Here is a 15741-nt window from a genome sequence, read left to right as displayed (position 1 = left end):
AACATGAGTACCAGCAGAAGAACTGAGCTATTCCGCTAGAAGTGTTAGCTTATGGTCAGGTAGTTTCAGCATGTTTGCACTGGATTTCACACAGTTAACTGAAAGATTTTCAAAGGGTTAGACAATCAAGACAGATAGTGTCTATATCTCAAATCCAAACTCAAAACAAAAATGTTTCAAGAGGGTGAAAGTTGCTATAACCACTGAAACTTACAAAACATCCCTCGTAAATAGGGAGAATTTATCATCCTTAAATGCCATCGGGCAATTTGTATTGGATTAGTATTGAACACATCATGTAGGACATTTGAACGCCTTATGGTTACCTTGTGTTGTGGTTGCTAACATTTACTGTTACCATACAGACCGCGGAGACACTAAGGTACAGTGTGATGCTAGGTGGCAGAGTAGCTGCTGAAAACAAACAGAACTGAAAAGAATACAAAGATATGTGTACAGACATCTAGAATACATGGATCCCCAGCCTGCACGACTCACAGCCCGGCTTCTCCACCTGTCTCTGTTGTCATGGTAACTATGGCAGTATTGGGCCACGCCCCTGTGTTCAGGCTCTCCTCAGCTCCACCTCACAGTACGCAACATTATAGGGTGAACATTTATAGCGGTATCACTTAAGATTTGCCCCAAAAGCTGAAAAACAGAACTTGAACAGTTTAAGTCAAGTCAGTTATTTAATCATAAAATGTGAAAAATTTGTCGCAAAATTATCCTAATTTTGGAATCATGATGAACTAAGATGATTGGACTTTGTACTTGACATTGTTTGTGCTCTCTACAGTCTCTGAAATACAGTAGGCTATACAACCAGGTTGAGTGTTTAATATTTCTTTTCCTGCTAACTAATATATAAGGCTACTGTCATCATACGGCATTTCTGATTGAAAGATTTCAATTTTCATCTGACATCATTACATAGCTGCTCTGATAGAGGTAGTGGCAGATTGTCTTCGAGTTCAGGTCTCTTATTTCAGTACACTCCCTCCGACAGCACATCTGTAAATACTGCATTAACCTCCCGAGATATTGCCTCTGTCTGCCATGGACCTGAGCTGGCCTGAACACAGGGATGCTGAGTGGTGTCAGACAAATATCTGGCAGCCAGATCCTCCACACAGGACTACACTACACAGGACGACACCACAGGAGCACCACCACAGGCAGGGGGCACACTGTAGTGCCACCAGCTTTAGTAAGTTGTTACAGATCACGTGTTTCATCTCACTAACAGGTGCACAATCAGTAGACTTGATATGTTGACAGTTAGACTATCTACCACACATTTGTTAGGTAGTGTGTGCGTGCCCCATATATTGGCCCACAGTCAGAATCATAGTTCTCACACGTTTACACTAGCTTTACGTAAAAATGATTAAAATACCTTATCTAACAATAATGATCCTCGCGAAAGAAAGGCCTTGACAAATCCAGGTAGTTTTATTGCATAACCCACATTGTTCAGAACATCTGTAGTCTGTCTTGTACCCAGGGTATTTAACGGAGACAGAAATATCAGCAGAAACCTAAATTTACCTGTACTTGGTCTATATACATGATGATATACTTCGATTCGGTCGGACTGACGAGAAAAAGATTAATCTTTATTTCAAAGGACACATTTTGTTCAAATTTAACTTACATTTTGAATTTATTAAATCAGTCATGATTTGTTGAACTCTACTTCACTTGAGTAACAACAATATTGGTCCGGTGATAAAAAATAGGTAACTTGCACCAAGCCTCATAACCTGTGATACCGACATCCGTGTTGACTTGACCCCTGCCTAGCTGTAACGTATGACTGGACTGTAGGCCATGAGGGTGTGAGTGTGTGAGTGATATTATCCACTGTCAGCTGGCCCCACAAGTCGGATGTGTTAGTGAGATAGCATATTCAGTTTGTAGACCACATTAACAGCGTTTCCCCGGCACAACAAGCCACAAACAGAATATGCTACTGGAGTGTATCGGTGCCGCTGTCCTGCAGGTAGATAATATATAACTGACACGTAGCCTACTCTAGAAGGAAGATATTTGTCTGAAAATGTCATTAATAGCATTCATTTATGACCCCAAATTATTTTATGCTCAAATATGAACTTGGAACAGTATTCCATTGAAGGACTTATGAGTAGGTCTTTTTTCTTTTAGCCTGAGAAGATCCATTGTTTCCCACTGCCTGCAAGGGGCAACCTGTCATGCACAGCAACTCCTAGGAGCATATCCAGCTCTTTCATCAACAAACACAGAAACATGTTGTGTTCCCAAGTACCCCTACAGTCAGGCTGAAACATGCTGTGTCTCCAAGTACCCCTACAGTCTGGCTGAAACATGTAGTGTCTCCAAGTACCCCTACAGTCTAGCTGAAACATGTACTGTCTCCAAGTACCCCTACAGTCAGGCTGAAACATGTTGTGTCCCCAAGTACCCCTACAGTCAGGCTGAAACATGTTGTGTCCCCAAGTACCCCTACAGTCTGGCTGAAACATGTAGTGTCCCCAAGTACCCCTACAGTCAGGCTGAAACATGTAGTGTCTCCAAGTACCCCTACAGTCAGGCTGAAACATGTTGTGTCCCCAAGTACACCTACAGTCTAGCTGAAACATGTACTGTCTCCAAGTACCCCTACAGTCAGGCTGAAACATGTAGTGTCCCCAAGTACCCCTACAGTCTGGCTGAAACATGTAGTGTCCCCAAGTACACCTACAGTCCGGCTGAGACATGTAGTGTCTCCAAGTACCCCTACAGTCTGCCTGAAACATGTTGTGTCCCCAAGTACCCCTACAGTCTGGCTGAAACATGTTGTGTTCCCAAGTACCCCTACAGTCAGGCTGAAACATGTAGTGTCCCCAAGTACCCCTACAGTCAGGCTGAAACATGCTGTGTCCCCAAGTACCCCTACAGTCTGGCTGAAACATGTTGTGTCCCCAAGTACCCCTACAGTCAGGCTGAAACATGTTGTGTTCCCAAGTACCCCTACAGCATGGCTGAAACATGTTGTGCCCCTAAGTACCCCTACAGTCAGGCTGAAACATGTTGTGTCCCCAAGTACCCCTACAGTCTGGCTGAAACATGTTGTGTCCCTAAGTACCCCTACAGTCAGGCTGAAACATGTTGTGTCCCCAAGTACCCCTACAGTCTGACTGAAACATGTTGTGTCCCCAAGTACCCCTACAGCATGGCTGAAACATGTTGTGTCCCCAAGTACCCCTACAGCATGGCTGAAACATGTTGTGTCCCCAAGTACCCCTACAGCATGGCTGAAACATGTTGTGTCCCCAAATACCCCTACAGTCTGGCTGAAACATGTAGTGTCCCCAAGTACCCCTACAGTCAGGCTGAAACATGTAGTGTCCCCAAGTACCCCTACAGTCTGGCTGAAACATGTAGTGTTCCCAAGTACCCCTACAGTCAAGCTGAAACATGCTGTGTCCCCAAGTACCCCTACAGTCAGGCTGAAACATGTAGTGTCCCCAAGTACCCCTACAGTCAGGCTGAAACATGTTGTGTCCCCAAGTACCCCTACAGTCTGGCTGAAACATGTAGTGTCCCCAAGTACCCCTACAGTCAGGCTGAAACATGTAGTGTCCCCAAGTACCCCTACAGTCTGGCTGAAACATGTAGTGTCCCCAAGTACCCCTACAGTCAGGCTGAAACATGTTGTGTCTCCAAGTACCCCTACAGTCTGGCTGAAACATGTAGTGTCCCCAAGTACTCCTACAGTCTGGCTGAAACATGTTGTGTTCCCAAGTACCCCTACAGTCTGGCTGAAACATGTTGTGTCCCCAAGTACCCCTACAGTCAGGCTGAAACATGTAGTGTCCCCAAGTACCCCTACAGTCAGGCTGAAACATGTAGTGTCCCCAAGTACCCCCACAGTCTGGCTGAAACATGTTGTGTCCCCAAGTACCCCTACAGTCTGGCTGAAACATGTTGTGTTCCCAAGTACCCCTACAGTCTGGCTGAAACATGCTGTGTCCCCAAGTACACCTACAGTCAGGCTGAAACATGTAGTGTCTCCAAGTACCCCTACAGTCTGGCTGAAACATGTAGTGTCTCAGAGTACCCCTACAGTCTGGCTGAAACATGTTGTGTCCCCAAGTACCCCTACAGTCTGGCTGAAACATGTAGTGTCCCTAAGTACCCCTACAGTCTGGCTGAAACATGTAGTGTCTCAAAGTACCCCTACAGTCTGGCTGAAACATGTAGTGTCCCCAAGTACCCCTACAGTCAGGCTGAAACATGTTGTGTTCCCAAGTACCCCTACAGTCAGGCTGAAACATGCTGTGTCCCCAAGTACCCCTACAGTCAGGCTGAAACATGTAGTGTCCCCAAGTACCCCTACAGTCTGGCTGAAACATGTAGTGTCCCCAAGTACCCCTACAGTCTGGCTGAAACATGTTGTGTCCCCAAGTACCCCTACAGTCAGGCTGAAACATGTAGTGTCCCCAAGTACCCCTACAGTCAGGCTGAAACATGTAGTGTCCCCAAGTACCCCCACAGTCTGGCTGAAACATGTTGTGTCCCGAAGTACCCCTACAGTCTGGCTGAAACATGTTGTGTTCCCAAGTACCCCTACAGTCTGGCTGAAACATGCTGTGTCCCCAAGTACACCTACAGTCAGGCTGAAACATGTAGTGTCTCAAAGTACCCCTACAGTCTGGCTGAAACATGTAGTGTCCCCAAGTACCCCTACAGTCAGGCTGAAACATGTTGTGTTCCCAAGTACCCCTACAGTCTGGCTGAAACATGCTGTGTCCCCAAGTACCCCTACAGTCAGGCTGAAACATGTAGTGTCCCCAAGTACCCCTACAGTCAGGCTGAAACATGTAGTGACCCCAAGTACCCCTACAGTCTGGCTGAAACATGTTGTGTCCCCAAGTACCCCTACAGTCAGGCTGAAACATGTAGTGTACCCAAGTACCCCTACAGTCAGGCTGAAACATGTAGTGTCCCCAAGTACCCCTACAGTCTGGCTGAAACATGTTGTGTCCCCAAGTACCCCTACAGTCTGGCTGAAACATGTAGTGTCCCCAAGTACCCCTACAGTCTGGCTGAAACATGCTGTGTCCCCAAGTACCCCTACAGTCAGGCTGAAACATGTAGTGTCTCCAAGTACTCCTACAGTCAGGCTGAAACATGTAGTGTCTCCAAGTACCCCTACAGTCAGGCTGAAACATGTAGTGTCTCCAAGTACCCCTACAGTCAGGCTGAAACATGCTGTGTCCCCAAGTACCCCTACAGTCTGGCTGAAACATGTAGTGTCCCCAAGTACCCCTACAGTCAGGCTGAAACATGTTGTGTCCCCAAGTACCCCTACAGTCTGGCTGAAACATGTAGTGTCCCCAAGTACCCCTACAGTCAGGCTGAAACATGTAGTGTCCCCAAGTACCCCTACAGTCTGGCTGAAACATGTTGTGTCCCCAAGTACCCCTACAGTCAGGCTGAAACATGTAGTGTCCCCAAGTACCCCTACAGTCAGGCTGAAACATGTTGTGTTCCCAAGTACCCCTACAGTCTGGCTGAAACATGTAGTGTCCCCAAGTACCCCTACAGTCAGGCTGAAACATGTAGTGTCCCCAAGTACCCCTACAGTCTGGCTGAAACATGTAGTGTCTCCAAGTACCCCTACAGTCAGGCTGAAACATGTAGTGTCCCCAAGTACCCCTACAGTCTGGCTGAAACATGTAGTGTCCCCAAGTACCCCTACAGTCAGGCTGAAACATGTTGTGTCTCCAAGTACCCCTACATTCTGGCTGAAACATGCTGTGTCTCCAAGTACCCCTACAGTCTGGCTGAAACATGTAGTGTCTCTATGTGCCCCCACTGTCTAGCTGAAACATGTAGTGTCTCCAAGTACCCCTACAGTCAGGCTGAAACATGTAGTGTCTCCAAGTACCCCTACAGTCTGGCTGAAACATGTTGTGTTCCAGAGTACCCCTACAGTCTAGCTGAAACATGTACTGTCTCTATGTGCCCCCCTCTGTCTAGCTGAAACATGTAGTGTCTCTATGTGCCCCCACTGTCTAGCTGAAACATGTTGTGTATCTATGTGCCCCCACTGTCTAGCTGAAACATGTGGTGTCTCTATGTGCCCCCACTGTCTAGCTGAAACATGGAGTGTCTCTATGTGCCCCCACTGTCTAGCTGAAACATGTGGTGTATCTATGTGCCCCCACTGTCTAGCTGAAACATGTAGTGTCTCTATGTGCCCCCACTGTCTAGCTGAAACAGGTAGTGTCCCTATGTGCCCCCACTGTCTAGCTGAAACATGTGGTGTATCTATGTGCCCCCACTGTCTAGCTGAAACATGTAGTGTCTCTATGTGTGGCCACTGTCTAGCTGAAACATGTAGTGTCTCTATGTGCCCCCACTGTCTAGCTGAAACATGTAGTGTCTCTATGTGCCCCCACTGTCTAGCTGAAACATGTAGTGTCTCTATGTGCCCCCACTGTCTAGCTGAAACATGTGGTGTATCTATGTGCCCCCACTGTCTAGCTGAAACATGTAGTGTCTCTATGTGCCCCCACTGTCTAGCTGAAACATGGAGTGTCTCTTTGTGCCCCCACTGCTAGCTGAAACATATGGTGTATCTATGTGCCCCCACTGTCTAGCTGGAGCATGTAGTGTCTCTCTGTGCCCCCACTGTCTAGCTGAAACATGTACTGTCTCTATGTGCCCCCACTGTCTAGCTGAAACATGGAGTGTCTCTTTGTGCCCCCACTGCTAGCTGAAATCCTGAGTACAACAAGAAAAACCACAACCAGCTGCCCCCAATACATGACTACTGACACATGAAGACTCTCTGTAAGTAACAAATATCATATTTGAGCAAATTCATTCAGCATTATTGTCAGGCAGAAATAGATGGAGAAGCCCAAACCACGATGACGGAACAGACTGGGTTTCCCTGGAAACAGGAAATAAACACGACGATATGGAGGATGCCCCAAAGCTGCCAGCACAGTCACATGACTACGATACGAGGGTATGCACGGCGTCGTCCCTGGTAGCGGGTGTGGACAAGGTGTGCAGTACTCACCAGAGTGACGAACAGGTGGTAGAATATGAAATAGATGGCAACCAGGGGAGCGATTCTCTCCCCAGTCCTCCACATTGTGATATGCATTACGTCAATCCACCCTTTTTGCGTTTGAATTTGAAACATAGACATGAAGGCCTGTGAGGAGAGAGAAGAAAGCACAAATACACAAACTCATCAGGACACACTAGCTTCCCCTAGCGGGGAACATCAGCCCTACATTCGCTCGCTTGCATTAGGGAGAGGAAAAATGTGGTCTGAAGAAAGCTGGAACCTGACACTGGAGTCATGCCAATTTTCCTCTTCCTAAAGTAGTGAACCTTAAACTGATGCAGTAAATTCATTCAACTGTTAATACCACAAGAAATAAACAGATCAACACATCCGTGTGGGGTACCTGCAACTGAAAGGATAGGGTTAAACATGCAGGGTGTCACTGAGGGACAAGCCACCCACAGGGTGTACAGCCTTCCTCACCTGTAGGAGTCTTAGCCCAAGGTGATCTATGGCCATTGCATCTTTGTCAAACGAAGAACTGAGGTTCTTTAGTTTGAAGCCAGAGTAAACAAATTGTCAATAAGGTATACACACAACACACGAGAGATTGTCAAATGGATCAATAGTTGGCCATGTTTGTCAGGAGAACATCTTGGAGGTATTGAAGCGTTGTGTGCAAAGGAATTCCATGGCATGTCACATACTAAGTCTGGAAGTCTTTTAAAAAGGTTCCATTATGACCCATAGGACAGAAAATATAGTGTGATGCTGTTTGTTCCTTGTGGCCAAAACATGGACGTTAGTGACTATCAGTTAATACATGCAAGAGAGTGAGCAGACATGTAAGTAATGGATGTATCGATGCTTCACAACAGTAAACAGTTAGGAGACCTGTCGGCATGTGATGCAGCAGGTTACAGAAGGTGAAGTAGGAGGGTGACATCCTCCTCCATCTGACGTGACGGGAAGAGTAGTCCTGACACACGCTGCCAACTTCTCCAGTCATGCACAAAACAGTATGTTCAGTAAACATTTCAGATGATATTGCCAAGTATAAACAAAAAGTTCATTCCACATGTCCAGATCTGTTTGAATAACAAACAGTGAAACAGACAATACACCCGTCAGGGCTAAGAGTCATCCCTAAATACACCTGTCAGGGCCACGAGTCACCACTAAATACACCTGTCAGTGCCTAGAGTCACCACCAAATACACCTGTCAGTGCCGCGAGTCACCACTAAATACACCTGTCAGTGCCTAGAGTCACCACCAAATACACCTGTCAGTGCCTAGAGTCACCACTAAATACACCTGTCAGGGCCGCGAGTCACCACAAAATACACCTGTCAGGGTTGAGAGTCACCACTAAGTACACCTGTAAGGGCCAAGAGTCACCACTAAATACACCTGTCAGGGCCAAGAGTCACCACTAAGTACACCTGTAAGGGCCAAGAGTCACCAGCAAATACACTTGTCAGGGCCAGGAGTCATCACTAATGCATTAACATAAATTACAACCAAATCTTGATCTTGGGTGAATAATTAACTGCTCTTCATTGCAACAACCTCACTGAATAGAAAGCCTGTATGTCCAATGTAACCTTTCCTTGACAGAAGCATGACCACTGAATGATTTCATTTTTACAATTGTATGCCGGGACCTCTTGTTGACATGCAGAGTAAACACTGAGGTAGATGTGCCCTGCACTGCAGAGCCATGTCTGGCTGAAGCACATGCAGAGTCAGGGCAAGACAGAGAAGGAGATGCTGTTAGGCTGAGATGGTCATGAGGGCAGGCAGCAGGCTGTATGCATTGTGTCAGGCAGGACAGGCTACTTACCACGGTCACAAACAGATGAAATAGCAAGAAATACGTAGCACACATAGCTTGCACTATGCCAGATGAAACTCTTGTCATAACGTCGAAATTCTCAATCCAACCCTCTTGTGTGAGGATTTGGAACATGGACTTAAGTGCCTGGTATTGAAAACAGTATGTATTAGCCAGGACGAGACACACTAACACAGGTCTATTTAATGAGGAAAGTTCCAAAAAGGAAACACTGAAGATATCATTCGGTAAAATATAATAGGTAATTAATGCATACAAAATGAACAGTTTGTGAAAATTCTAGTTAGATACAGGGTTTCCATTTACTGTATAATGTGTCGAACACAACATTAGCACATGCAGCAACCTCTACACTTCTCCACCCACCACATAGCATCTCACACAGCTACCTCCACCCACCACATGGCATCACACACAGCTACCTCCACCCACCACATGGTATCTCACACAGCTACCTCCACCCACCACATGGCATCACACACAGCTACCTCCAACCACCACATGGCACCACATGGCATCACAAGGCATCACACAGCTACCTCAACCCACCACATGGCATCTCACACAGCTACCTCCACCCACCACATGGCATCACACAAAGCTACCTCCACCCACCACATGGCATCACACACAGCTACCTCTTCCCACCACATGGCATCACACACAGCTACCTCCAACGACCACATGGCATCACACAGCTACCTCCACCCACCACATGGCATCACACAGCTACCTCCACCCACCACATGGCATCTAACACAGCTACCTCCAACCACCACATGGCATCACACACAGCTACCTCCACCCACCACATGGCATCACACACAGCTACCTCCACCCACCACATGGCATCACACACAGCTACCTCCACCCACCACATGGCATCACACAGCTACCTCCACCCACCACATGGTATCACACACAGCTACATCCACCCACCACATGGTATCACACACAGCTACCTCCACCCACTACATGGCATCACACACAGCTACCTCCACCCACTACATGGCATCACACACAGCTACCTCCACCCACCACATGGCATCTCACACAGCTACCTCCACCCACTACATGGACTCCATAGAAGCAACATAACATCACACACAGCTACCTCCACCCACCACATGGTATCACACACAGCTACCTCTTCCCACCACATGGTATCACACACAGCTACCTCTTCCCACCACATGGTATCACACACAGCTACCTCTTCCCACCACATGGTATCACACACAGCTACCTCTTCCCACCACATGGTATCACACACAGCTACCTCTTCCCACCACATGGTATCACACACAGCTACCTCCACCCACTACATGGCATCAAACACAGCTACCTCCACCCACCACATGGCATCACACACAGCTACCTCCACCCACCACATGGCATCACACACAGCTACATCCACCCACCACATGGCATCACACACAGCTACATCCACCCACCACATGGTATCACACACAGCTACCTCCACCCACTACATGGTATCACACACAGCTACCTCCACCCACCACATGGCATCACACACAGCTACATCCAACCACCACATGGTATCACACACAGCTACCTCCACCCACCACATGGCATCACACACAGCTACCTCCACCCACCACATGGTATCACACACAGCTACCTCCACCCACCACATGGCATCACAAGGCATCACACACAGCTACCTCCACCCACTACATGGCATCACACACAGCTACCTCCACCCACCACATGGCATCACACACAGCTACCTCCACCCACTACATGGCATCACACAGCTACCTCCACCCACTACATGGCATCACACACAGCTACCTCCACCCACCACATGGCATCAAACACAGCTACATCCACCCACCACATGGCATCACACAGCTACCTCCACCCTCCACCCACCACATGGCATCACACAGCTACCTCCACCCACTACATGGCATCACACACAGCTACCTCCACCCACCACATGGCATCACACACAGCTACATCCACCCATCACATGGTATCACACACAGCTACCTCCACCCACCACATGGCATCACACACAGCTACATCCACCCACCACATGGCATCACACACAGCTACATCCACCCACCACATGGCATCACACACAGCTACCTCCACCCACTACAAGGCATCACACACAGCTACCTCCACCCACCACATGGCATCACAATCAGCTACCTCCACCCACCACATGGCATCTCACACAGCTACCTCCACCCACCACATGGCATCACACACAGCTACCTCCACCCACCACATGGCATCACACACAGCTACATCCACCCACCACATGGTATCACACACAGCTACCTCTTCCCACCACATGGTATCACACACAGCTACCTCTTCCCACCACATGGTATCACACACAGCTACCTCTTCCCACCACATGGTATCACACACAGCTACCTCTTCCCACCACATGGTATCACACACAGCTACCTCTTCCCACCACATGGTATCACACACAGCTACCTCCACCCACCACATGGCACCACACACAGCTACCTCCACCCACCACATGGTATCACACACAGCTACCTCTTCCCACCACATGGTATCACACACAGCTACCTCTTCCCACCACATGGTATCACACACAGCTACCTCCACCCACCACATGGCACCACACACAGCTACCTCCACCCACCACATGGCATCACACACAGCTACCTCTTCCCACCACATGGCATCACACACAGCTACCTCCACCCACCACATAGCATCACACACAGCTACATCCAACCACCACATGGCATCACACACAGCTACCTCCACCCACCACATAGCATCACACACAGCTACATCCAACCACCACATGGCATCACACACAGCTACATCCAACCACCACATAGCATCACACACAGCTACCTCCACCCACCACATGGCATCACACACAGCTACCTCCACCCACCACATGGCATCACACACAGCTACCTCCACCCACCACATGGCATCACACACAGCTACATCCACCCACCACATGGCATCACACACAGCTACCTCTTCCCACCACATGGCATCACACAGCTACCTCCACCCTCCACCCACCACATGGCATCACAAGGCATCACACACAGCTACCTCCACCCACTACATGGCATCAAACACAGCTACCTCCACCCACCACATGGCATCACACACAGCTACATCCACCCACCACATGGCATCACACACAGCTACCTCTTCCCACCACATGGCATCACACAGCTACCTCCACCCTCCACCCACCACATGGCATCACAAGGCATCACACACAGCTACCTCCACCCACCACATGGCATCACACACAGCTACCTCTTCCCACCACATGGCATCACACACAGCTACCTCCACCCACCACATGGCATCACACACAGCTACATCCACCCACCACATGGCATCACACACAGCTACCTCTTCCCACCACATGGCATCACACAGCTACCTCCACCCTCCACCCACCACATGGCATCACAAGGCATCACACACAGCTACCTCCACCCACCACATGGCATCACACACAGCTACCTCTTCCCACCACATGGCATCACACACAGCTACCTCCACCCACCACATGGCATCAAACACAGCTACCTCCACCCACCACATGGCATCACACACAGCTACCTCCAACCACCACATGGCATCTCACACAGCTACCTCCACCCACCACATGGCATCAAACACAGCTACCTCCACCCACCACATGGCATCACACACAGCTACATCCACCCACCACATGGCATCACACACAGCTACCTCTTCCCACCACATGGCATCACACAGCTACCTCCACCCTCCACCCACCACATGGCATCACAAGGCATCACACACAGCTACCTCCACCCACCACATGGCATCACACACAGCTACCTCTTCCCACCACATGGCATCACACACAGCTACCTCCACCCACCACATGGCATCAAACACAGCTACCTCCACCCACCACATGGCATCACACACAGCTACATCCACCCACCACATGGCATCTCACACAGCTACCTCCACCCACCACATGGCATCTCACACAGCTACCTCCACCCACTACATGGACTCCATAGAAGCCACATAACATCACACACAGCGTTGTCAGCGTCACAGGACATTAACTTTCAAAATCTAAGCTGTGTAGCATTTTACTGTACACAGTGACTCAAAGCAATGAGAACCCTACTTGAGTGTGCTGGTGAAGGGGGAAGGAGAAAATGCCCTGAAATAATGTTCTTTGAGAGGGGATCCGTCTGGTCTCATGCACTGTCAACTTGTTTAGATCCTACAAGACATTTATAGGATCCCACATTGTGGTGGTGAAGTTTTGTAACAGGTATTATGCAAATCATACTTGTTTGGGAGACCCCTCCTGGTGGTGAGGTCTTGGAAACATGTTTTATGTAAATCACCTAGATATAAGCTTGAACCTGCTTCACATATGGTTGTGCTCCACATTTGGATGGAACACGGATACCACTGTAACTATTCTGCCAAGGGACGTGGGTTGGCAGATGAGCTTCCTGTCATATACAGGTTGCTCCACAGTCAGTTGACTACACAAATAAACTAGTAGATTAAACAGTGCACAACTGTAGGGTTAATGATGCATTTCAGAAAGATAATAATTCATGATTTGTGCTTTGATGATAAGACTAGAACTGAAACTGGTGCAGGCAATAAATGTTTAGAACTAGGTCTACAGTGAAGCTTCTCTAACTCCTCATAACATATTTCCCATTGCCGAAGTCATCCGTCCGACGTGCCACTCTCACGTCGGGTGTTAGGTCCGCTGTCAACAAGCTTTTGTTATATCAGTGACAATGTCAACCTGTACAGTATCCATATGGTTCACTTACAAACAAATAACTGTAAACATGAAACAAAATTATGACCACTTGACAACCCTTAATAGCAATAAAATGGTATTTCTGACAATTCTTCTGGTGTCCATATATCATGAATCTTAATATCAATGATAATTTCATCAATTATTTCCTTTTCCACAATAATTTCAACTTGTGACTGTTATGTATCGAATTCTAGTCCCCCAGTGTACTGCCTCCCTGTGTGTAGCAGTCGCACCCACCTGTGGAAAGGTCTCAAACTTGGTGAAGTCCTCGATGAAGCAGAAGAGCTGGAGGGAGATGCTGGAGGCAATGATGAGCAGGCACATGGTGAACAGGATGAGGCTACCCAGTTTCCGGCCTGGTCCAAAGATCTGACAAACAGACACAAGGCTTAGTGGTGCTTCCCTGGCTTCAGTGATCAACATGTCTGCAATATTTCAACTGTCCTCAACAATAGGTAGAGTCAGACACTCACCTTGAAGCAGAAATCTTCCAGCATCGGAGAAGCTTTGATGAGTCGGACAACCCGCAACACCTACAAACGTCTTCAATCATTAATACTTTTTTAATTTTGAAACAAAAAAACCATAACATATCCTATTTGCTACTTATCGCTGGGGGTTTCTGCAGCTATGTAAACAACCATGAAAAATTTAGAAATATGAAAAGATACACTAATGCGAATGATTGTGAAATAGTGTGAATTACAATGACATGAAAATAGAGCCATAAGGGTTTGTAGCTCACCTGGCTTTTGAAGGAACAATATCATGACACTTCAACCTTATCTTGTCACAAACATCTAAGTGAGTTAATGATAAAAAAAGTGGTGTAGAAGATTCTCGGAAGACCTTTGGTATCTAGATTAAGATTTGTACTTTCTAGAGCAAAATTTAATTTTTTATGATAAAAATGTCATTTACACATCCTGACTCATACTAATTTAATTATTTCTTCTTCTTCAAGATGTAGGTAGTTGAAGCTTCTTGTTCAGTGTAAATTAGCATGAGTCAGGATAAAATATAAAAAATAATAAACATGTTTTAAATATTTAAAATTACAATAAAATAAGATTGATTTCAAAGAAAGAAATTTATGATAAAACACCAGGACATGATAATTTACAAATTCAGTGGTATTTGTGTAGTTTTATTTGTTTGTTGTTTAACGCCCCATTATTCCAGCTATTTGACGGCGGTCTGTAAATAATCGAGTCTGGACCACAGTTATTGACATAATGAGCATCAATCCACGAGACTGGGCAACGATGACATGCATCAACCACAGTCACATCCCAGGCTGGGGGACGAAACATGGCAACTTGATCCTCCATTGTAGGATCTGCACTGAACTGAGGGCAACTAGATATGTAACTAGATGACCAGGTTGTTGTTTGTGGATATGGCGAACACTGCGCTTAAGACGGGATAGCCAGTGAGACATGGCCTGGATGAGTGCTTCGAGTTCCTGATTGTTGATGTGCCACCAGTGCTGATCATCTGACCACAACCCGGAATCAGTCCTCTAGAGGTGCCCCCCAGCCCTGTCAACTAAAGGGTGGAGTGTGGGCTTGACGACATCGCAGACATTCCATTTCACTGTCCACCAACTAAGAAACAAACAGAGATGAATCGGGAGCATGATGGAGCCCAGTGGGTTCTGAGACGAATAAAGAGCGCCAGAAACTGCTGTAGTGGGAATGCCAATTAGGATGACCTCCCATTGGTAGTGGATACCCTGGAAAAAAATCCATGAGGAACTTCCTCCAACTGAGCTTGTCGAAGAGTCAGATGGATAATCGTATAGCTGGCAAAGCGGGGGAACGACTACGGACCTGATGTCTGGAGCGAGAAGACCTGGAAGTGTGGTGGGTAGACCTGGGAGGTCGACGAGGAGCAATGGTGTCCTTTGAAGGAGCAATGGTGTCCTTTGAAGGCGCCAAGGATGGATGTGATGTTGTTGGCAACAGAGACATATTGGTACGATGCGCAATAGGTGTCACTA

The 15741-nt window shown here is 47.5% G+C and overlaps 1 protein-coding gene across 2 annotated transcripts in view; it reads right to left on the bottom strand.

The window, feature by feature from the left end:
* The window catches only part of LOC124124061 (sodium leak channel NALCN-like), a 120898-nt gene that overhangs the window by 58838 nt on the left and 46319 nt on the right, over positions 1-15741 (bottom strand). The window contains exons 12-14 of one of the 2 annotated variants that reach the window (XM_048391494.1): positions 14213-14272; positions 13977-14108; positions 7061-7198 (exon numbers count right to left, since the gene is read on the bottom strand). In XM_048391494.1, the coding sequence (XP_048247451.1) occupies positions 7061-7198; positions 13977-14108; positions 14213-14272 (330 nt within the window). Of the gene's footprint in view, positions 1-7060; positions 7199-8899; positions 9038-13976; positions 14109-14212; positions 14273-15741 lie in introns of both variants that reach the window. The other variant, XM_048391493.1, reaches the window with a different exon arrangement.

Source organism: Haliotis rufescens, unplaced genomic scaffold (assembly GCF_023055435.1).
Source record: "Haliotis rufescens isolate VD_foot unplaced genomic scaffold, xgHalRufe1.0.p SCAF_9, whole genome shotgun sequence".
Classification (NCBI taxonomy): domain Eukaryota; kingdom Metazoa; phylum Mollusca; class Gastropoda; order Lepetellida; family Haliotidae; genus Haliotis; species Haliotis rufescens.
This window is presented reverse-complemented; position numbering and strand designations above follow the sequence as displayed.